This window comes from Artibeus jamaicensis, unplaced genomic scaffold (genome assembly GCF_021234435.1).
Source record: "Artibeus jamaicensis isolate MK-2021 breed Jamaican fruit bat unplaced genomic scaffold, CSHL_Jam_final contig_729, whole genome shotgun sequence".
NCBI classification, from domain to species: Eukaryota; Metazoa; Chordata; class Mammalia; order Chiroptera; family Phyllostomidae; genus Artibeus; species Artibeus jamaicensis.
In genome coordinates this window covers 7964540-7989533 of record NW_026521939.1, presented here as the reverse complement: position 1 = coordinate 7989533, position 24994 = coordinate 7964540, and the positions used below count along the sequence as shown (strand labels likewise).

At 39.0% G+C, this 24994-nt stretch overlaps 1 protein-coding gene across 2 annotated transcripts in view; it reads right to left on the bottom strand.

Annotated features, from left to right (window-relative positions):
• Positions 1-24994, bottom strand: part of GRIN2A (glutamate ionotropic receptor NMDA type subunit 2A) — a 362545-nt gene that overhangs the window by 5910 nt on the left and 331641 nt on the right. For both annotated transcript variants that reach the window (XM_037134583.2, XM_037134584.2), the window contains exon 11: positions 2648-2886. In XM_037134583.2, the coding sequence (XP_036990478.2) occupies positions 2648-2886 (239 nt within the window). The remainder of the gene's footprint in view (positions 1-2647; positions 2887-24994) is intronic.

Below are 24994 nucleotides of genomic sequence, written 5' to 3'. Positions count from 1 at the left end.
CCACTGCATTTTTTGGTTTTGGTTTTGAGAAAATAATTGCATGTACACAATGAAGACACTTTTGTTTTGGTGTGTGTTCTCTGAACTGTGAGTAAGCATATATGTAAGGTGGCATATGTGTGACTAAGCACATAAGACAAGCTTTAAAGGTGTGTGCTGACCCTTGACAAGAAAGGAAGAACACTTTTTTGCAACCTAGAAGACCTTCTATGTACGACATAAAGACTTAGGCCCATTCTGGGTTTCCCTAATAAGTGAAAGGCATATTTATTAGGGGAACTCAGAATGAGAAAAGTATATCAAGTATGAGATCTTTTTATTCACACATATCAGGCTGTACTTATTTTAAAAAATAAGCCTTATCTGAGGAGAAGGACGGTCAGTGCTCAAGCAGGGTTCCCTGCAACCTTCGAGGGTCGGAATGACAGTGGCTAGGAATTTCAAGGGGACACAGAAGTCCCTGCAGTGTTCCTATGGGATGAGGGTCCTCCCTGACTTAAAGAAGGGAGACTGAAGTTCAAATTCAGTCTGTCAAGCTACAAACACAACAATCCCTGCTCCTGTGTGCTCAAGCTCCCCTCCACTCCCATTCTTCAAGATGCTTGTTATCAACTTGGCTTCCTTAATGGTATCTCAGACTGAAGAAACTGCTCTTCCAAACATAAGCAGGATTTATAAGTAAATGCAACAGGGTACAGTTGCTCATGATAATCCTAGAATCCTTTGGACATGGAAAGCCTTTAGTAATTAGCAGAGAGAATTAGCTTAAAGTTGGCATACCTAGCTGTATGCATGCATGTTGTTATTTTTTAACAATCTGTGTGTTTGGATGACATCGAGCTAATTAATAAATACGTACTTGCACAGAATTCAAGTTTACAGTGCCATTGAACAGAGAAAATAAATCTTCAACAAGCTAATGTGTACTTTCTGAATCTCCAAAGTTCTTAAAATTGCCAAATGCTTAGACTACATAAATTCCTTTTAAAACAATTATTTAGTTTTCTCAGTAAACCTTAGCATATAAAACTAGATGTTTTTAACTAAATATTTTTCATCACGTTTCAAATTCAAATTCGTTAAACTCCTTCAGAGTGAAAAAATCCAAGATGAGTAACTGGAAGAAAAGGGAGATAAATAGATTAAACAGATGGATGGATAGATGGACAGATGACTGAAAAAAATGGACATATAAATGAATAGACAGGTAAATGAACACATGAATGAATGAATGGATGGATGGATGATTGATTGATTACCGAATACTGTTATACTATGTTGGCAGATGAGTAAACAATATGTATGTATTTGTTTATATTATGACTCGAGTAAGTAACTAGATTATGTTGAATATGTAAATATATTATGTGAGTTGAATGTATATATATGTATATATGTACATTGTATAGTATGATTCGTATCAAATCTTTTGTGTTGCTTGTGTTTGATATTTGTTGCTTGTGTGAGGGTATGAGCTCTAGCTGGTACACCATCTAAATTCAAATCTTGGCTCCACCAAGACTCTGTGTCCTTTGGAAAATTCCCCTAGCCTCATAACTCTGAGTTTCCCTATTTGTAATCTGGAGCTAATTACAGTACCTACCTCATAGAGTTAGTTTGCAGGTTAAATGAGATGGAAAGTATAAAAGCACCATATAAAGTTCTTATATGGTGCCTGGCACATATATGTGCTTTACAAATATAAGCATTTTCCATGATTGTTATCATTACTGATGAATTATGTCACACGTACCCTTTTATGGCAACACACATGTGCCGAACTGTGCAGTATAGCATAAAAGCAGCTTTTCTCGAATCGCATGTGAACTCACTACAGTGTGTGTACGCTGTGGTAGAGTTTATGTTGGGTTGAATGTGTATTTTGTTTTGTTTGATGTGTGTACATTTTCTCAGGGCCTTTCAGGTCTGTGTTTCATTTTAGGCTCTGCTGCATTGCACATGCTGTCTGTGTTTTGTTAAGTGTGTATATACATACATGGTGGTATGTGTAGATTACATTTTGTCATGCACGTTTGGTGGGAACACATGCACACAGTGTAACATCATGCATAGAAATTTTATCAGTGCGGTTTATCAGTGTGTCTGGGTGCTAATGATGGAGGCCATGGACTGGTTGGTTTGGCCCACATGATGTTTTTTGGATTTTTTGGTTGAGTTTTTAATGGAATTAGTTACTAATATTTAAAAATTGAAAGGTTTCATATAAAATCAGATGACTACTTTCTCTTTTACAAATAAGGAGGCCTGATAACATTGGCTCTGCATTTGATCCTCTATTGAAGATGACTGTCCCCTTTGGATGTGGTAAGTATTATGCAATTTGTCATAGCTCCTGGTATTCTCCATGGTTCCCTTACAGTGATGCCCAGGTTCAGAAGCTATTTTTCATGTCACTGGTGCTATCTTTTTCATGTCCAGCCTGCTTCGTCCATTCATCTTTCCTCTCTGGCTTTCACAGTCATTTGGGTCTGCACCCTGGCTTATAAATACCCAAGGTTAGTGAGTGAGGGGAAGATGTACAGAACCCCACCCCAGTGCCAAAGAGTCAAGACTCCTTGATTCTCTGGAAGCTGATGCTTTCCTGAACCTGCTATTGAAAAAGGAAGTAACTGCCAGGGGTACTGACCCGACTGATGGAGAAGAGCAGCCCTGGCCGGTCTGAGCAAACGCCCGTGAAGCAGAAGCGCAACTTCCAGTAGAAGAGGTGCTCCCAGATGAAGGTGATGAGGCTGAGGGCCATGGCAGCTGCCAGCATGTAGAACACACCTGCCATGTTGTCAATGTCCAGCTGACTGCTCATCACCTCGTTCTTCTCATTGTGGCAGATTCCAGTGAGCCACAGTGTCTCCAGCTCCTCCATCTCACCTGAGCAGAAAATAAGATCCACAGACAGTGAGGGGGCAGGGCATCCACTTCAGGGCTAGCACCTTTGGGTTTGGGACAAATATGTGTGACTTATGGCTGTGTAACCTTAAGGCAAATTACTGAGCTCTCCTGGTTTATGTGTCCACTCACTTGTTGAGTGAAGATAATAATAATAAAAATACCTACCTAATATTGTTGTGGGAAGGTAAAATGAGATAGTTTGGCATGGTCCCTTTTGTTGCTTTTTGGGTTTTTTTCTTTTTCGTTTTTGGTGATTATCATTATGTCCAGCCCATCCTGTTTTTCTCTATCTCTACCTCAAACACACCCAATCCTGGAATAGGACAAGGGATATACTGGCAGTCTGCTACAGTGAAGAGGCCCACAGTCTAGTTATGATTTCATCACTTACTAGCTGTGTGACTTCAAAGCCACAGTTATCTTGCCTGTAAAATGGATATAATAATACAGCATATTTCCCACATTGTGGTGTGGATCAAAGGCACTCACATATGCAAAATTACTAAATGTAGTGCCTGGATCATAGGAACTTCTCATACATTGTAGCCTTCACAGGACTTTTGTGAAGTAAATGCCCAACACACTGCCTGACACACAGTCGTCCTCAAATATATGAGTTTCCTTTTTCCTTTTTCTTTAAAAGAATATGCAGAATTATTCCCAAAACTCACCTACAAACAATGCACTTTGGGTGCAAAGCATTCATTGAAAAGAGACATCTCAACTGGCTCTCAATGGCCCCTTGCAAACTAAACACCTCCACACTTTATTAAGCAATTAAAGAAGTGGATGAGGTTTTCAAAGGAAAAAAAGTAGTCCATGTGCTTACATTATTTCGTCCATCTTTTTATGTGCATTTTAGTTAGTTGCCATTTAGGTGAAAATTCTCTGATCTAAATGTCTAGCTATTATACTAACTGTCTAGCAATTCAGCAAACTATGGCACTTAGACTATGATTCAGCCTTTACAAACTATCTTTCAAAGGCAGTGAAAATCAAGGAACATGCACATAATATACTATATTTTGCTGTGTATAATGTGCACCCAAGTTTTGGGCCCAAACTTTCAGAAAAAAATTTTTTTGTTTTTATTTTTTAATTCCATTTTTTCATTTATTTATATTTTAAAACAAAACTGATTATCATATTCCAAGATATTATTTTACCCTGGAATATAATAATATTCCAGGGTATTGTTATTGCTTTCTAGAGATACACTTTTAATGCATAAGCATAAATAAAATAATTGAAGTCACTTATATAGATATGGAATTAGTACTGCTCATGTTTAATGCACATCCTTATTTTTCCCTCAAAAGTTTGAGCAAAACACTGCACATTAGACATGGCAAAATACGATAAATGGAAGGTAGGATTATAGTGTGTGTGTATAACCTCTAAGATACAGGAGGCATGCAGAGAAAAATAAACACTCCACATGTTTATTTGATCTCTTCTGCAGAGGTTAATATAATGATTGCTTTCATATTGCTCTCTTTTTAAGTTTTATGGAATAAATGTGTATTGCTTTTGGTTTGTTTTCACTCTTGACTGACTTGATGGAACATAAAAACCTGAGTTGACAATTATTTTATCTTGACCTTTTGAAGATGTTATGAGTTTTCTTCTGATCTCCATTGCAGCTGTTATGAGGAGTTATATCATAATCAAATTGTCATTGTTTGCCATGCAATTTCTATTTTCTCTACTTGCTTTTGAGAGTTTCATTTTGTTTCTGGTGTGGAATTATTTGTTCTGCTCTGGATTCTGTGATTCTTCTATCTGACGACTTATAACTTCAATTCTGGAAAAAACCCATTGTTGCTTTGTATATTAATTCTCCCCATTCTATCTTTTAAAAAATTAATACTTTATTTTTACAGCATTTTTAGATATAATGAAACTGAGCAGAAAGTAAAAACAGTTTCCATGTACTCCTTGTGCCCATGACCCTTAGTTTTTCCTACTAACATCTGACATTAGTGTGGTAAGTTTTTTACAATTTATGAACAAATATTGATACATTATTATTAACTAAAGTCTATAGCTTACACTAGGGTTCACTCTTTGTGTTGTAGTTCTGTGGGTTTTGTTGAATATATAATGTCACATAAGCACCATTACGGCATAATAGAGAATATTTTCACTGCCCTAAAAATCCCTTGTGTTCCAGCTATTCATCTCTCCCTACCCTCCATTCCAACCCTTGCAACCACTGATCTTTTAATCTCTACAGTTTCATCTTTTCCAGAACATCATATGGTTGGAACCATGTAGTTCGTACATAGCCTTTTCATACAGGCTTCTTTCACTTAATAGTATGCACTTAATGTTCTTTTGTGTGTTTCAGTGACTTGACAGCTCAATTCTTTTTATTGCCAAATAATATTCCATTGCATAGATGCACAGTTTGTTTGTCCATTCACCTACTGAAAGACAGTTTGTTTCTCCCAAGTTTTACCAATCATGAATAAAATTACTATAAACATTTGTGTGCAGATTTTTCTGTGAACATAACTTTTTAGCTAATTTAGGCAAATACCTAGGAGCCTATTGCTAGAGTGCATGGTAAGACTGTGTTTAGTTTTGTAGGAAACCACCAACCTGTGCTCCAAAGTGGTTGTGCCATTTTACATTCCCACCAGCAGTGAGTGATTCACCAGCACTGATTAATGTTGTCAGTGTTCTGGGTTTTAGCCATTCTAATAAAGGGCGTAGTTGTTACCACAATTCTCTAATGACACATGATAACCTTGTCTTTTTTTCTTTTTCTGAAAATGTTATTTAAACTATTCTGGACCTTCTCATTATACCCTCTAGGATATTAACTTTGCTTTAATATTTGCTATTCCTTTATCTCTCTGTCCTGCAGCTATATGGTCCCCACACCTTCCAATTCATTTATTCTTTCATTAGTAATATTAAACTTTATATTTTAATTTTATCTATTTTAATTGTGCCATACATCTGGCTCTTTCAAAGTTGTGCCTGTTTCTTTTAGCGTAATGTCCTACTCTTTTGTTATTTTTTAAAGTTTTATATTTAATAATTTCATCCCTACAGTCTTTCAGATTATTCTCTGCTCTGCCTCCCTCCCCTCTCTCTTAGTTCTTGGGGTTCACAATCTTCAGTTTGTTGTGTGTGCTGACTCTCATAGTGGATTACTTCCCTGTGATATCAGTAACTTTTGATTGTGAGCTAATCTTCAGCAAACTTGTTCTTCCCCTACCCTCCATGGGGCTCCCAGGCATACTGGGCTATAGAAATGTCCCCACGGTAGGGTTCAGGGTTTGCTTCCACCATGGTTCCAGGGACTTTCAATGCACCAGTTTCTGTGTGAAAAAAATTGTACTGTAATTACTGCACCATTTAAATAGTTACATTTAGACCTTCATACCCATTTTGTTTTTAATTTCTCTCTCAGAACTTTAAACAGATGGCAAGCCTTCTTGTACTTTTTTTCGCTTTGACGGACAGTTTTTCTAACCTCCTTTGCACAGATATGTTGACTCACTGAAAGTCTCAGATGCATGCAGTGGATGTTAAAGTCCCAGTCTCCATCCCTGCAGCTTGTATCTGCTTAGGCTGCTGCACCTTGGCTGAAAACTACCATGAGAGTATCCTATCCTCCTCTGTTTCTGGTACCTAAGGATTTTTCTTCTTTTCACCTTGACTATGCATTTATGTGAGTGTGAGTGTGTGAGTGTGTATGCAATTGCTTTTAATCCTGAGTTGTATGTTTCCTCATGTCAGTTTGGTTTTCCATTGTACCACAACCATATCCACATGTATAAGTTTTGTCATTAGGATTTAAACAGCACAAGTATTTATGAAGGAGAAAATAGGATATGTATATACTTATAAATTCTTCACCCACAATGAAGGGTGCTGGTTAATCAGTGGAGCAGCCAAAGTGATGGGAAAGAATATCTTGATTCCAAGTCCTTTCTTTCCATTAGCCTCCAGTGCTTTCGCACCGTCACACATATCGTGTTATCTCATTGTCCCTCCAACACCACCAACTTGTCCAAATTCTGCTCTCTCTCTGTGCCTCAAGATTTACAGTATTACTTCCTCTTCTCACAAAAACACTGACGCCATACCTTCAAAAATACAGTGGACTGACTTTCCCCTTCCCTTTGGCATTTGTGAGGACACAGAAATGGGTCTTTTCACCTTATTTTGTCAAATTCTCAGCATATCTTCCTTTTGGTGTTGTCCCAAAGAGAGCCAAATTTGTATGTCTGTAACAGGCTCAGTCTGGGGATAAGAAACATCATCTTGATTCCTTTTAGAATGTAAATGTAAAGATTTTTCCTCTGCCCTCTGCCCAAATAACACCTCTCTCTCTTTCTGAATAAGTCAACTTGGTAAACCAAACCTGCATCCTGAAAAGAGAACAAAATGCACAATTCTCAATACCATTTACAGCCTGTTCCAATCATTTTCCAGTTAATCATTTCCTGCCTCATAGCCTTTTCCTACTAGTGTACTGAACTGCAGTTCAAATACTTCCTTATTTTGTTTTTAATTTACTCAAGTATATTGTAATCTCCTTGAAGGAGATGAGGGACCATGTTTTATGGTTTTGATATTTCTCATGGCCTGCAGCGTATAGCAAGCACTGAATTCATATTTGCTCTTTCTGTTTCTTTTCCTACGTCCTCAGGCTTAAATTGGGCAGCACTGCAAAAAATGTGAAGATCTGTTGGGGGAGTGTTTCTACCATATAAATACAGAAATCACAGAGCAAAAGAGAACTCGCAGTGGACTTGAGAGTAAAATGCTAGGAAGTTCACATGTCCTCAGCTAGGGTGAAGCAGCAAATGCCATTTTTCCAAGGAGCAGCTCTGTGATGTTCATTCCACTGTCTGTTGCTCCATTACAAAGAGGCCGTGATCTCTGTCAAAGTGATCTTGTAAACTGGAGCTGGTAAATGGGACAATTAAATGGCTTTCCTGCAGCAGACTCATTCTTGCTGGGAAGACAAAAACTAAGAGCTCTCCTGGGAGCAGAGGGAGCCTGAGCATCTTTGGGTTTACATCCAGGCCCATATTGTCTTCTTCTCTCCACCTGAGAGCAGAGAGCTCTCTTCCTCTCTATTTATACCTCTAATGACAGACAGAGCTCATGTGCAATTGAGAAAGCCATTGCATCCATGGAAGTTATACCTGTTCAAAAGCTCTTCCTATATCTGTCTTCAGGGAAGAAGGCATTGCCAGCACGTCTCTGCCAGCCTCTGAGTTCTATGACATCCTAGGAAGGCTGTGTGTCACAGCAATATCTCTCCCCTAATGTTGCCAGTTAAAAGGCAGAGTGGTGGGTTTCTAGAGGCAGGAACCAAAAAGATGTAAAATCTAAAAGGGAACAGGCAAGAATTGAGACAGCACTGTGCATATGTCTGAGACTTGCTTCCATTAGCAGCTTGGATGATGCTACAAGAGGCTGCATGAAATGTACAGAATCAATTGGTCAGACCAAATCCTTTGCAGAAAGGATACAGATGGTGCAGGCCCAGGAATGAGCATGGAGTCTCATGTTACCCATCCACTCAATGGGTTTCAGATTTGTAAAAAGGAATCAATGAAAATTCAAGTAGACACCATACAGAAAATCACAGGAAAGAACATTTCAGGTAGAAAACTCTAGAATGAGCTACAGAAGGTAGTGCCCTTTTCCGAGGATTTGGGGAGCATCTCGAATCATACTGTAAGGTCTAGATAGCCTCAGGAGGAAGTATCAGCATCAGACCTCCTTAATTCAATCCCACCTTCAACACTTGCTACCTATTTGATCTTGATCTCAATACTCCTCTTATCTGTCCATCCCCAGACTCATTCACTTATCTATTTTTTCTATTCTTTTATTTAACAAAATTATATAAATCTTATTCTGCTTCAGGCACTCTGCTAGAATTTTTGAACATTAACCCTTGGAGTCCTCATATCAACTTAATGTGGCTGGTGCTTTTATCACACTCATTTTACAAATGGGGTTAAGGAACTTGAACAGTCTCTCTGAGTGCTAGTTCTAACACCTTTCAAATGGAGGACAATAGCATTTACCATGTAAGAGTTTTGTTGGAGGAATTCAGTGAGGTTGCACACATACAGTGCCTGGTGCACACTCATTACACAATCAGCATTACTGGAGATTTCATCATTTCCTGCTGGAAGCCAGGGAAGCTGGGGCATGGGGTAGCTTGTATATCCCTTCCTATGCCCTTGCAATCTGTGGAGTCTATGAGTCCAAGAATGCATGTCCAGAGAGAAGACTTAGGCCTCCAAGAAGAATCTGTTACGTCCTAAGTAAGAGAAATCAGTTCCTTATTTTCCCCTCAGACTTATTCTCCCCACCTCCCCAGAGACTGCAGTTGCTTTTCAGATTAGATTTCATTCTATTCAGTAAGACTGTCTGAGCACTAAGGGGATTTCTCCAGGAAAATATTTTATAGCACGCAATGTGACTAGCCTTCAGACTTTCTGAGCATTTCTTCCCCCAGGTCAGTTGCAAAAACTCCATTTTGAACTTGTGCCCTTTAGACTTCATCCAGGGCCTGAGAATTTACTTAAATTCATCTTCTAAAATCAGCCCACACATACACCCTTGCAGGCACACATCTCCATATTTTCTTCCCTTGTTTTCCAGCCCAAGACACCTGACCCTAGGGAGTGATGGTATGAAAATAGTTTGTGATTTGGAGAAGATGAGTTCAATGTTGTTTCATTTCCAGTCAAGAAAAGTAATGTTTTTTAGATTTTCAAAGACATCATTTGGTTTTGCCTTACTCCCCCATACTTTCATTCACTCACTCATTCACTCATTCATTCATTCATTCATTCTTTTTTTAGAAGGACATTCTGAAGCACTTAGCACATGGTCAGCATCTCTGTATTTGCATAAAGAGGTGAGTAGCAGTCTCTGGCCCCCACAAGCTCAGAGTCCTGTGGGAAAGACAGTCCTATAAACCAGTAATTATGGCAAAATGAGATGACTGAATTGGCATAGGGCTGGAGGCAGGATAAAACATGGAGTGTTTTAAGATTTTTGAGAACTAAGAAGCAATCAAAGGAGGGGCCTGAAGAGTAGGAACCCACTGCAAAGGACTCAGCTTTCATACTAAGGCATTTGGGGTATTCTGGGAACAGTGAGGCCATTGGATAAGACCAGCTATATACTTGATGGACCCAAGATTCTTCATCTATTGTCCCTGGAAACCCAGTGTCTCCTCACATATAGTATAAGGCATGCTGTTACAGGTAGGTGAGTAATGGGAAACTTGAACAATGCTGCTATAGTGTGGAGAAAGGTCACCAGGAAATTCTATCACAGTAACACAACAGATCCTGGTCTCAGAGGCAGGCAGAACGTACAGACTAAACTCTCCTTCTCCCAAGATATAATGGTTGGGAGAAACCCACATGGAAGAAAATGTTGACAAAGCAAAATATAACCAGAGACATTGAAATTAAGAACAAATAGTAACCAGAGGGGAGGTGGGAGGGAATAATGGGGGGGAACATGGGGAAGGGTTTTCAGGAACATATACAAAGGACACATGGACAAAACCAAAGAGCGGTAGGATTAAGAATGGGGAGTGGGGATGGCTAAGGTGGGGGGAGAGATGGAGGAAAAATGAAGACAACTGTACTTGAAAAACAATTAAAAATTTTTTGAAATATTAAAAAAAGTGCTGACAAATATCCACTGTAAATTGTTATCAATACCACCAAACCCATACCAATTTACTTTGGATATACCAACTGCATGATATCATGCTGAAAACTTGGCAATGGCTATATCTGGGGTACAACTCAGAAGTCTCAGTCTTTAGGATGTTTTCCCTGAATGCATAGGGGTATTGATAAAAGAGCACAGTTTCTCTTGTCAGGTGCTATTGGGATATCTTGTCAGTAGAAAATCTGTCACATTTGAGTATAATTGTTGATTGCTTCCATGTTCTTCCTGTTGGGAGGTAAGTTTATTCGGGGTTGGGATTTTGTCTTGTTCTTTCTGTATCCCTGATTCCTCACACAGGTCTTGGCCATAGTTAGTGGGTCCATAGAGGTGTGTTTACTGTAGATGACACAAGGCTTCCCTTCTTGATTAGCTGGTGATTCACTGATCTGAGGATCAGCAAGAACCCAAGAGAGGAAGTAATTTGTAAAGCACAAAGGGGCCAGAAATAGTCTCTGGAACCTGGAAATCAAGGCTGACTCTGGAGGCAAGCAAGTTCTAATCAAAGTCCTAGCAATAGAGTCCAGTGGTTCCCTACAGGGAACCAACTTCTATCCACAGACAAAGACGTCAGGATGACGTTGCTGCTGTTCCCTTCGGGTTTGCTGTGAACACAAGAGGGGGACTGACCCCATTTCAATCCTTTTTCATGTCTTGCTCAGGGATTGACACTTTGAGTTTCTCAGAAGCCTGAATGGAATTGGAAATGGCAAGGAAGAACTTTCTTTGTAGAAAATCTAGGGCACCATTATTGGCTGGCTCATGTTCTCAGCAAGACCAATTTTGGCCACTGTGAGGTCTGACTGGCAATCCTGGGAGTGAGGACAGCCTGGGGTCTGCAGGGCTGAGGCCAAGTCTTCTTCTTGCTCAGTTGCCTAGAAGGAAGCTGCTGGTCAGATCTGGGATTTAGCATGTGGCCTTGAAACAGAGTAAGGTCAGTCACCATCTTATCGATGACCTTGGGGGCTTAGCTTCATTAATTGGAAACTCTTGAGTCTAAGACAGGTGATCATGAATCTGGAACCAATAGCATTTAGAAACTAGGATTTCTGTATCCATAATCTCTGAGGGTAGCTGAACAACTTGCTGGAAAGAAAAAAAAATACCTTTGCTCCTTTGCTATGGAGTGGGAGCCGGGAAGAGGAAGAGTACAAGATTCTGAACACAAATAGAGAAAATTTAGAAGATAAGTTTCCCTTATTTATATGTCAGAATATTCCATTTCTGTATAATGCTGAGAAGTCATAAAACCAAAAATAAAAATAGGCTTAAATGTATCCAGTTAGATTCAGAGACAGGCTGTCTTTAGCATAAATGTTCCACCTTCCAGTTGAGGTCTCTGCTCTGTGGATGGAGCTCGTGTACTGTAGAATTCATTGTGGGTTGTTGCCATCTGGCTGGGATTTCATCAGCCACATAATCAACTGTGCATATTGGAGTTGGGAAATGCACACAGGTCCCCAACCTGTGTCTCTTAAAGAAGAAAAGGGGAGAATTGGAGAGACAGTTGGGCAATTCTATCAAATGTCACACAATGTACATCTTCACAATTTTCCATTGGAAAGTAGAATTGGCAAGAAATGATTATCTGGAATAAGACTGCAGAAAAATTTCAAGAAGTCCAGGAAATTCTGTGCTTAACAAGCACTTCTGGAGTCTGCTTAACCAGTTTGTTTCATACACATAGAGATGGTCAAGTTGGTATGCCTTAAAAGGCATATGCATTTGTGAGCATAAATGAATTCATAGTAACTTTTGGACACTGCACATTTTTTCAATCAATAGTGCTCAAATTTCTGTGACTCATTGTATAAGAGTGTGAGGACTTTTTAATTTCACAAAGAAATCCTTGTGTTTTAAAAGGCTGCAGACATAAAAGAAGGAAAAACAAAAAGGATAGCAATAATTCTACACCCCATGCCAAAAAATATCTTCTTTCTTTCAGTAACTAAAATGACACCACCGACTTTCAGTTCTGTTTTCACTGAAGTGTTGTGAATAAGCTTCCTGAAACTATAAAATCCTTAAGCAAAGGGTGAACATCCATCATCCATTTTACCTGCATTCCCCACTGTCTAGGATAGTGTGAGCTTAATGAGCACTCGAGGCTTGGCTGTGACATGCCGGAGAAGAAAGTAGAAAGGAAAAAAAGGGGTGGGGGAGAGGAAGGAAAGAAGAAGTGAGAAAAGGAGAAGAGAGAAGAGAAAGAGAAAAATGGGGGTGGTGGTTCTTTTCTGGGTCCCTGCCCCTTTATCCTAGGTCATAAGTACTGAATGGTGGTGGGACTGTAGCCAGGGATGAGTGGGAGAGAATATGGGGACAGGAAAGTGGTTACATTCAGATTCCAGTAAAGGTGAGAGATCACAGCCCCTTTGTAATGGTGCAACAGACACTATAGACCTCTTGCTCCATCCTACTAATGATGCAGCTGACGTCAAGTTAGAGGAGCCAAGGTCATAAATTAAGGAAGCTGGAGAAGAAATCTGGATCTGTAAAATATATTGGCTATGATTTTACAACCCTGAACCACGCAGACACCAAGGAACACACCTAGAGTTCAGTTATGCAAGCCTGCTTTATTTCTCTCCTAGAAGGTAGAAATGGCACTCAGAAATTAGAGGAACTACATGCACTGCTGGGAGGAATGTAAATTTGCTCTACTTCTGAAATCTGTTTGGGAGTATTGACTCAAGGGGAGTATATGCACACTCTGTAACCCAGCAATTTCATTCCTAGGTATATTCCCAAAAAACTAAGTGCCCGTATACACCAAAAAATGTACAAGGATATTCAAAGTAGAGCAAAATAAAAAATAACACAAATGTTTGTAAACAGCAAATGTATAAATAAATAAGTTATAGTGTATTCATACAATGGAATGCCATACAGTAACAAAATAATAATGAGCTATAGTTAATAATTTGTTAATATGGATTAATGCCATAAAAAATACAAATGAGTATATATTGTATAATTCCACAATCTATCTGAAGTTCAAAAGGAGGCAAAGCCTGTCTGTGATGATGGAGGACAGAGTGGTGGTAGCATTTTGGAGGGGGTGTTGGCTGGACTGGTCATGAGGGAGCTTTTTGGGGTGGTGGTCATATTCCAGATCTTGATATGGGTGGAAGTTACATAGTGGTATAAAATTAATTGCACATTGAGATTTGTGCAACATAGTGAATGTATATGATAGTTTATAGAAGGCAAAAGAAGAATGAGTGGCATAGTAGAAATGTCAGGTGTTTTTCCATTTTGGATGTCAAGAGAGTAAACAGTAAGGAAAGCAGACATACGTAGTCTTTTTAAACAGAGAAAGAAACACTTTTTTTATGTGAACTTTTTACAAAGAAGAAAGTTTTACAGGAGAAAAAGGTGTGAACTATGTTAAATTCATCTATATTGTTGGAATTATTTTAAAATAAAATTTTTAAATACATTTTTTACTTTTATCATTGAAGCCAGAGGTCAGCAATCTGTTTTCAAAGGGCTAATTAGCAAATTTTTTCAGAGACCATATGGTCTCTGTCACGACAGCTCGCCTCTGCCCCTGCAGTACAAACACTGCCACAAGCGCATGCAGGGCAAGGGATGCGTCTGTGTTCCAACAGGACGTCAGTCACAAAAACTGGCAACAGGCCACTGGGGGCCACACATGGTGGAATCCTTATTTAAGCAATCAAAAAAGGAAACGAAATGATTTTTAAGAAAACTATATGTATGAACAAGGATAAATCCCATCTTAAGGAGATCCTCACCATTGTTTTCACCTACAATACTTAGTTAGGTGTTCTCTTATCATTCCAGTTGGTTGGTGTCATTACAATCCCCAGCTGAAATAGAAGGAAATTGGCCCTTAAAAAGGGTAACTTTTCCAAGGTGATGGAGCAAGTAAACATCACTTCTTATGTTTGAACCCAAAGCCTTTGTTCTTAGCTGCACCCCATGCTGCTACACTGGTGACTTTTTATATGAAATAGTACAATAGAAGTTTTAACAAGTTACTAAGAAATATAAAATGTTCATTTAAATTTATATGTACAATAGTTAAATGGCTGAAAACAGATGGCAAAGACAACTCAGATTTTTTTTCTGCATTCACTAATATTCACAAGCATTCAAATTAAGGCAACCACAAAAGAGCACACTGTGCCTTCTCTAAGAGCAAAAACCAGCCCCCCAAACAAAACAAAAAGCCCCCACAATACTCAGTGCTGCAACATTGTGTTAAACTTGGTACCTTGACTCATTATTAATAGTACATTTAGATGGCAACAATCAATTTGGGCACTAATATAACACCATAAATCCAGACTCCTAGAGATAGTTATAGCCATCTATCCACCTTTGCAAATCTGCAGGTAAGAATTTGTTAAAAATAAACAAGTAAAAAACAACATGCAGATGTTCCTTCCATCCTTATCTATATGAGTCAAAAAATAAAATGTTTAACATTAAGAAAATAAAGTAATAAAATATGGTTTGATAATGACTATGACATTTTATGCAAAAATTAAAAGTAATTATGAGGACCAGATTATGTAACATGAAAAAATGTTTACAATATACTAGTAAGTGAAACAGTAGAATATGAAAGTGTACACATGACTAACAATTATTTAAATAAATGTGTTTGCAAGTAACAAGGACCAGAGGGGAATATATATATTGAAAATAATTATGTTAAGGTCGTGGATTGGGCTGCTTCTATATGTATATTATATTGCTTTGCCAAATCAAAGTGACTAAAAAAATGTAGACTGAGCCCTGGCTGGTGTAGCTCAGTGGATTGAGCACAGGTCTGTGAACCAGAGGATCGTGGTTCAATTCCCAGTCAGGGCACATGCCTGGGTTGCAAGCCAGTTCCCTGCAGGCCAGTTCCCAGCAGGGGACGCACTAGAGGCAACCGTACATTGATGTTTCTCTCCCTCTCTCCTTCCCCTCTAAAGATAAATAAATAAATAAATATTTTTAAAAAATGTAGACTGAGAGAGATTTGGGGCCTCTGTTTATCCATCGTGTAAGTACTACATGAAGTTCTATGACATCAGTGTTTGACTTATCAGCAAGTCATTCATTATGTCTTACCTCAACTTTGATGGTTCTCTTGACACTTGACATTCCCTGATTTGAGCCATTCGCTGCTTGTGAGGCACAAGTTTGACACTGCGACCTTGCTCTGATCCTCATGTCAGATGGATAACAAACAGTGCAACTGTGGGTCTCTAGGGACCTCCTAGGAAATTCACTGTGGACTTATAGGAATAGTCAATGGCTCTTTGGGATATTTATATATTTTATCTGTTTCTTAAGTACTATTCCATTATTATTCCAAGTATGTCTCTAGTTAAAATTTGTAGGGAGATAAACAAGTCTAATTTTTACGGTACCATCTGGTCAGAGGCCAACAGAGAAGCAGTTAAGCCCTTTACTGCAAATCTTTGCTTAGGACTGATACTTCCTTTTTTTCTGAAAACATTTCATTTCCCAAAAAGAGTAGTTTTCCCTGAACTTAGTTTCTAGGTTATATATATAGGAGGTGACAGTTGCTGGGGCATCAAAATGGTGATTAATCACCCCCCTTGGATTTATATCATCCAAGCTGCTATTCTGTATAAATGAGGTCTGGGTACACGTAAAAAATCAGACTCAGTCAACCTATCCCCAGTAATGATCTCTAGCCACACTTTCCAGTGGTTGCAACTGGATCCTCATCACAGGTGTAAGGATCAGCAGAGCTACTGCATCTAAATCTGGTTTCATATTCAATTTAATCAATAAAAGCACTGGCTCATTGTCTGTCCAAATGTGGGTCTCTCAGGCTTGCCTGCTTTATTTTAACACTGGTATTACATGAAAATGAAATCTTTGAGAACAAACACCTTCATGTCTATTTTGTTTCTTTCTGAATGAGAAAGTTTAACATTAAAGTTTATTTGATTACTTCTGCCATTCATACCCCACCCCTATGTCTCCTATGTTCCTTACTGTTTGCACACGAACAATTCCAAGTTCCGTACCTTTATTCCTCAGGTTTCACAAACACCAAGGACTCTGGATCCGAGAAACCAGTTAGGAGCTGAAGAGAAGGAGGATGAATAAAATACAGGGCAAATATCCAATTCATGGACCCTAAGTAAGTGGGTAATCTGTTGGCCAAGGGCATATGTATCCAGTAACTGCCAATTCTCTGGAATGAGGTGTTTCTAAATGGTAAATATTGTTACCCTAAAGGGTGGTTCTTAAATTTTATTTTACATCTGAGAGAGGATGTAAAAATGCCCCTGGGCGGGGGGTAAAGCTTCAGAATCTGCATTTTTTTCCACAGGCTCCCTAAGTGAGTAAGTCTGGTGGACACAGAAGTGACACAGCATCTTTATAAATATGGATGTAACTTTAAGGGCAAAAGAACAAGGAGTCTTCAGTCATTTTTATATACCACCACCTTGAGCTTTGAAGCTGCTCAGTTATTCTTTGTTGATGTATGTCTACAGGGAGAATGAATGAATGAGCAAATGGGTAAATAAACTGGGGTCTTGTCAATGGCACCTGGTCTTTGCTAACTGACTAGAAAATTCATGATTTGCAGATCAGCCTAGCTCAGCCCAAACTGTGATTTCTGCCTTTGAAGTTTCCATTTGATTAAAACATGTTTAGCAAGGAACAATAACTTTCTGAAATTCCAGAGATTGTGCAGCTCTGAGGAGCTCTGTGGGGAACAAGCTATTTGGGCAACAAAATCGGGTCTCTGTGAACCTGGAGAGGCTGCTCTGCAAGTCTGTATTGGGGTCAAACATCTGACTCCTCTTAATTACATTCTGCCCTTGTTTCATTCCTTCTCATCTCTTGCTTCCGGGTCCTGAGTTTTCCCCTAACAGCCAGGGTTGAATGATCTCAAAAATTAGGCTGAGCCTGTTCCCACAGTGCCATGGCCCGGGGCATGGACAAGATTCTCCATGGAAAAACGTGTAGGTCACTTTCTCTCCCACCCTCAATCTCTGTCACTAAGTTATTTTGCCCAGCATCATCTGCAGGAAACTGATGCTGTTTCTTCAGTGAAAGAGGAAGGAGCACTGGTTCTGGTCTCTGGCTGATCTTTTAAATCACAGCTGTGCCTCTGTCCAGATAAGAAAACCTGCTTTAGGAGATGCCTATGAAGGTCACAGGAGATAAAGAAGCAACATTGCTTAATGGTTAAAGGACAACCCTTGCACCCGCTTACCACTTACTAGTTTGGACACCTTATTTAATGTACCTGTGCCCCAGGTACATCTATAAATAGGGATAAATAATCGTAACTAATGCCATTTCATCATTTTGAGAACTGAATGAAATTAATACATTTAAGGACTGAGATTATGCTGTGACCCATGGTTATCCCTTGCATTACCTATTGTTATAAATGTCTATAAAAATAACAATGATAATGGTAACTGTTGAACAACTTCCATTTAGAGAATGGAACACTATCTTTTCCCTGTAAAAAAGGAAGAGATTCTCAGTAAGCACCTCCTTTCCCCAGAAACCTCTGTCCTTATTTTGGCATTTATCTCTAAATGGTTGCCATGGGGTGTTGCTGAGTCATCTGAGGATATAGGCACCTATATCACGAAGAAATCCTGGCAGGGGAGCCAGCAGGAGATAGATTAGACCTCTCCGAGTCTGGAGTGAGTCAGCCCATGGTCTGTGCCTTGCTCCATCACAGAGCCAAGATGGGTCAGTGGGCCTTCAGTTTTGTCTGCAATGTGGCTAAATGTTCAGCTGAGCAAATACAGCCTGCCCCATAGATGCCCAGGTTGAACTCTGCTTGACTAGTCACCTAGCACACATCTCTCTCTGACCTCCCTTCCCCACTCCTTCCTCTCTTCATCTCTCCTTTTCCTCCATCACTCCCTCTTTTCCCCTTTTTTGGCTTTTGACTGTTTTTATTTCTTTATCATTTTCCCCTCCTCTTCATTTACTTTCTTCCCTTCTATTTCTTTCCCTCATATATCTGTCCCTTTTGGGTTCCCCATACTCCTCTCCCCTTTATTCTTCCTCTTGTCATCTTAAATTTTTCCCTTTCTCTTAGGAGAACTGGACAACCTACAATTTTAAGTTTTTCCTCCTTGTCTTTCTTTAGAAAGTCCAAGACCAGGAGTCAATGATCTCAAAAGTGTCACACTTTTTCTAGAAAGAGCCAGATAGTAAATATTTGGAGTTTTGCAGGTCATATGGTTTTTCTTGCAACAACTCAACTCTGTTGTTGTAGTGCAAAAGCATCTACAGACAATACCAGAGTGAATGGATGTGGCTGTTTTTCAATAAAACTTTATTTTCAAGAATGGGCAGTGGCTGGATTTGGGCCATGGCCACAGTTTTGGCCATAGTTTGCCACTCCTTGTGGAAAATACTCTTTCTCTTATTTACCAACTTGACCAAAACTCAGTAATAATTTATAATCTGCTCCAGTTCTAAAACCCAGAAAAAATATCATCTCGCTGATTATATCCATCTCAGAGGGTTTCTGTTAAAAAGAATAAGTAAAACAGGGGTATTTGACTACAACTGTATGCAGATTAGACAGGAGAGGAACCTGTTTTCTGTCTTACAGTAATAGGGGCTCTGAGGCTTGAGAAGGCTGTCAGATGGGACAGTGATTACTTTGTGCCCTTCTCTCCATACAGATATTTAATCTCCTTCCTAATGAAAGATATCCTAAAATATCTTCCCTTCATCAGAAAAGATATTTAATTGATGATATAAGCCCTGCAAAAGTATATCTGTAATGGCATTAAATCTGTTCATTCATTAATTAATTCATTCAACAAACTTCATTTGAACACCTACTGTGTGCTAGGCTCAGTAGTGAGACCTGAGGGGAGAGAAAGGCAACATGAATAGACATGGGCATGATAGTGTCTGCCTTCAAAGGACTTACAATGCACTGCACTGCCATGAACCAGAGCACACAGACAGGGTGGCAATGAGTAGGCATGTATTATGTGCCAACCACTGGGCTAGTTTCTTTGTTCATTTTCACACTTATTCCTTAAACAGCTCTCATTTTAAGATGAGGATACTGGAACTCAGAAATTCATTTGCCCAAAGTCATACTGCTGGGAAGTTATAGAACCTTCTATCTTAACCCTTCATTTGCTTTGCTAAATGCCAGAGAATGCTATAAGTATGGAATTAAATGAGTTTATAGTTCATAAGGGCATCTAGGTGAGAGCTGTGGACTTTAAGAAGGTCTTTAAGGAGTGGCATATAAGCTGAAGGGCCAAACATCGAATCTAACAATGGGGTTAGGAAAAGAGGGAAGAAAGAATTCCACTGATAAAAGAACTCAATTTTTTAAAGATGGTAGAACTGCAGATGCTGTAGAAAATTGAATGGGGAAAGTATTTAGGAGTGGTCCAGCCTTCAGCAATTTCTGCAATGCACACTGCCATACTATTTCTAAGCCAGCTCTAAAAAGATGGGCTGCAAAGGCTGCTCACAAATGTATCGATCCTCAGAGAAGAGGCATTGGTGGTTATCACAACCCAAATTAAGGGGCGGTCTAGCTCTCCCAGAGACTTGGACATCAGTCCAAAGATATTAAGCTGGGAAGCTGGACAAGGCCAATCCTAAGGATATTAGCAACCCATCCAGTGGCTCAGAGCAATTTATGAGAATCCTAATTAGATATACAGAGAACTTCTGTAATCACGCAAACACTGTACCCTAGCTGGCAGCATGGGAACCCATGCCATTCAAAGCCACCCTGCATGTTTCAATGGAGGAGCAGCCAACACATAAGGAAACCAGGAATATTAACATCTACTCACTGGGAAGTAAGGAAGCAGGCCTCTCCAAAGACTCTGCTCTAGTGCTCCCCCACTCCAAGATCTGTGAGCATCTTTATCCTGGAGTGGTGCTTTTCAAAGCTCTGGAGTCAAATGCAGCAAGGTTCTGAATTAATACAAGAGCAGAGTATGTGTGGTCCCTTCCAATTTGTTATCAATCTGGACAAGACTGCTTGCAAACTTGTAGAATGAAAGGGATAAAGACAATGGATAGGTACCCAATGTACCTACCAACTGAAATGATATAATATGGTATACATCAACTATTTCATACATATCTATTTTATGTGCTCCAGTATGAGATAACGAGGGTCACTAGCTAATTTTAAAACTGGGAGAGTCCCCACAAAATGGGTTGAGTTGGTCACCTATTTAACAAAATATTAATATAAGGGATACATGTGTCATATCTTTTAAGTGTTTCACATGTGATATCTTTCACATATACCTAAATATGATGTAAAGTACAATGGGGTATACCATATAAATGATTTATAAAAATATGGTAATACATATATTTAATTTTATTTGCTCAGTGAATTCAGTAATGTCTCAGATATGGACAAGTAATGTATTTCTGAGTTTAAAAATAAACCAAAACCATGAAAATTGAGCAAAGTACAAAATGGAAGATTAAATGTTTGTCCATGCTAAAGCGTATTACTTGTAACTAAGGTGATCTGGCCGCTGGCATAGTTTAATGGAAAGGTGATTAGAACTGGAGTTACATAAATATGATTCAGTTTTACAATCTACACAGAATGTTGTCCGCAGACCAGCAGCATCAGCATCGCCTGGCAGCTTGTCAGAAGTGCAGAATCCCAGGCTCCCTTCCCCAGACCTGCCGACATAATAATCCCCTGGTGATTCCTGTTCAGGTTTGAGAAGCTCTGCTGTCACTCACTTAACTGAGTCTCACTTTCCTGGTCTGCAAAATGGAGATAATAGGATCAACTCCAGAATGTTATATGGAGTTACTAAAATCATTTGTGATGTGCTTGGCACAGAGCTGGACCATTGAGTGTGAGCTCAGAAACAATCATTTCCTCCCTTTTTATCGGTACTACTTGTTTCTGAATAATATTATTACACAATCTGTTCTCCTCAATATCTTTTTTTTTGCTTGTATACATCAAAAGGGCTTTAAGCTCTCTGATCTTTCTTCCTTCTCTCTCTTCAAATCTCAGAGTCACATAAAAAGTTACAAAATTCATGAGATTAGTGGGACCTATGATATCTGCTGTTCAACCTCCCCTTTGAAGACAGAAATGCCATTTTTAGGCCCTAGATTTACTCATTATTTATGCTATCATCCAAGTGTTATCTTTTAGGTGCCAGAGAGATATTAGCTACTCAGTAGATACTTGCTGGTTGCCGGATGAGTTAATGAATGAACCTCTATTAATTTTGGCCCATTCTATTCTTTGTTTAAAACTCACTACACCTGCTTTCCTCATGACTTTTTCAGTCCTTTTATTCCTCCATCTTAAAAAACTAGTTTCTCTCATATTTCACCTTGACTAGTTTCTAACCTACCCTAGACACCTAAGAATATATATATATATATATACACACATACATCTGTATTCCTTCATATACATAAGTTATTATAAATATGTTCAGCCCTGCCTAGTGTGGCTCAGTTGGTTGGAGCATTGTCCCATAAACTGGAAGGTTGTTGGTTTGATCTCTGGTCAGGGCACATGCCTAGGTTGCAGATTTTGTCACAGGTTGGGTGCGTGCAATAGGCAACTCATCAGTGTTTCTCATGTTGATGATTCTCTCCCTCCCTTTCTCTCTCTCTAAAACCAATAAGGATATGCTCGGGTAAGGATTAAAAAATGTTAATATTTTGGGTTCAGATATTTTAACCTATCAAATACACTGTAAGTTCCTGAAAGGAAAAAAGGAAAAGACTGTGACATTCCCTTCTTGGAACATCAGTTCCTAGGAAGGTATATTTCTCAGTAAATGTTGGATGTTCATGATCAAAGCTGAAAAGTACCTATGAGTGTTGTTACTTAAACTACTGACAGCAAAGATCCCCATGATGCACTCCACTATTTCATAAAGGACACAATGATTTTATAGGAAAATGAAGGCAAGATTTTATCAGGATCTGTGTATATCTTCAGGCAGATCGGTGGCCCTTTTTCTAGGGAGATGCCTAGCAGGCAGATGCAAAAGGTTCCCCCAATAACCAAACATTCCACTCAAAGGTTGCATTTATACAGCTCATTAAGAAAAAAATTTATACTTTTGACACTCATTACACTCGTAATCGTCCACTGAAGTTACTCTATAACAAGAGATAAACACTCCATTCTAGAGGATGAATAATAATTAGGTACCGCTCAGCACTGTGCTCTTTACAGGTCTAATTTTAGAGCATAATTAATCCTGCTGAAACTGCATAAGATAAGTGAAATATTTATGCAGCTGTGTTAATGCATGTATTTACTCCTAGAGAGACATTCAGAATTGTACATGGCTTTCCATGAAGATTATGTTAAGACGCCCTCTGGAGCTACGTCATTTTCTCTCCAATGTTTTTCTTCCAGATGGTCTCTAAAGATGAAGCGGAGAAGACACATTTCCCAAGCCCGACAGTCTGACCAGGAAAGCAATGAGCCAGAACATATTTATAAGAATCTATATGCTCTGCTAGTACAAGAAACATGCCTCTGGCCTATCTAAATGACTTTACTTTTTATTTTTTATTTGCCAAGAAGAGGACATTTTCTGTGATACTGACTTGACTACGTTATTACCAATACAACACTAACTAATGTATGTTGAGTATTGAAGGAGTTGTGGATGGACAGTGATAATGATAATGAGGAAGATGATGATGGTGATTGTGGTGATGATGGCGATTATGGTAATGATGATGATGGTGATGATGTTGGTGGTGATATGTTAGCTAATCTCTTTACATGCATTCTCACATTTCATCCTTACAACTTTATCAGGTAAATATTTTTATACTCAGTCACAGCTGAGGCTAAGAAAATCACCCCCTTTGCAGAATTATTTATAAATGGGACAATAAATTTGGTTCACATATGCACTAAATTACTCCTTTTTAAAGGGTCTACATATCTCAAATGTCTAATTAGCCAACTTTAAAAGATGCTTTAGAGAATTAAATATAACAGGAGTCTTACTTAACTGACCCCCTTCTAGAATAAGGTCCCTTAAGTAGAGGCTTTGCCCTGACTCAGTAGGGGGCTCCCAAGCCCTTTGAGCTTGTTTTTTCCTCTGTGAAATGAGTGTAAACAATACTAAACTTCATCAGGTTGTTAAGAATGTTAAATTAAAGAACATATGTAATGTATCCAGTACAATAACTGGCATTTTCTATTACCTAAATATGTGCCTACTTCATAACAGATTCTGCATGAGTGACAGCAATGGTAGGTAGGAGTAGAGTTAGAATTCATTATTTGACAGCTATCCATCATATTTAAAAGTTTCTTGTCAAATGAAACACATCCCAACACTGATCATTCATCCATGTGCATATTTATTCATGAAATTCTTCATTGACCAGTTATCCATTATGTTCGGTATTTTGTGATGTTCACTGCTGGAAACAAGACTCTTGTTTATTGAGTAGTTCTCCCAGTGTAGAGTTGCTTAGGCAACCACGGTGGTAGATGGGACAATTATCCAACTCTTCATCTCTCTCTGTGTCCACACTCCTTGTCATGTAACTCGAGTCCTAAAAGGTTAAGTGTACTTTTGATTCCTTGACCTTGGGCTTGGTCACCTGATTTGCTTTAGGCAGGAGGGAGTAAGTAGACATGAATGTGATGAAGCAGAGACTTGAAATGTGCATGGGCAGTTAGGTGTTCTTTTTTGTGACTCTCACTTAGCCAAGAAAAGAGCCTCTCTTAGATAGTTGCTAACCTTTCAGCCTGAGACCCAAAATAAACAAACATGGAGCAGAGACCACACAGTTGATCCATCGGCTTGCAGAGGGAGTAGAGTCACCATAACCATCACAGCCTGAGGCAGAGCTTTGCCATTCAACCTGCACTCCCATGTGCAAAATAAATGCTTATTGTTGTATGCCTCTAATATTTCACAGCAATAGCTGGCCAGCATAGCCACAAAGCACTATTACACAGTGGAGAATATGGCTCATGATCTGAGGAAGGTACAAACAAATATACTATAAGGAATTTAAAAACTCAGATGTTATTACTTGAGAGTTAAATATAATACACATTTACATTTCTTGAGAGCACTGTGAGAATCTAGCGTTCAATTCTGAAAGAAGAAAGAGGAGGAGAAGCTGCAAGGAATTATGTACTTTGTTAAACTCACATCCACCATACATACTAACCTCTGCCCATTTCGATGTATCTGGCCACAGTAGTCACCAGATTTTCCTTTCCTGCCTGTAGACAGGCAGAGCATATTTTATAGCCATTCTGACTGTAGCCACCACTCATCCCTGAATACTGCTTCTGCCTATGTCCCAAGTGTCTGTACCCTACTCACACTTACTCAAG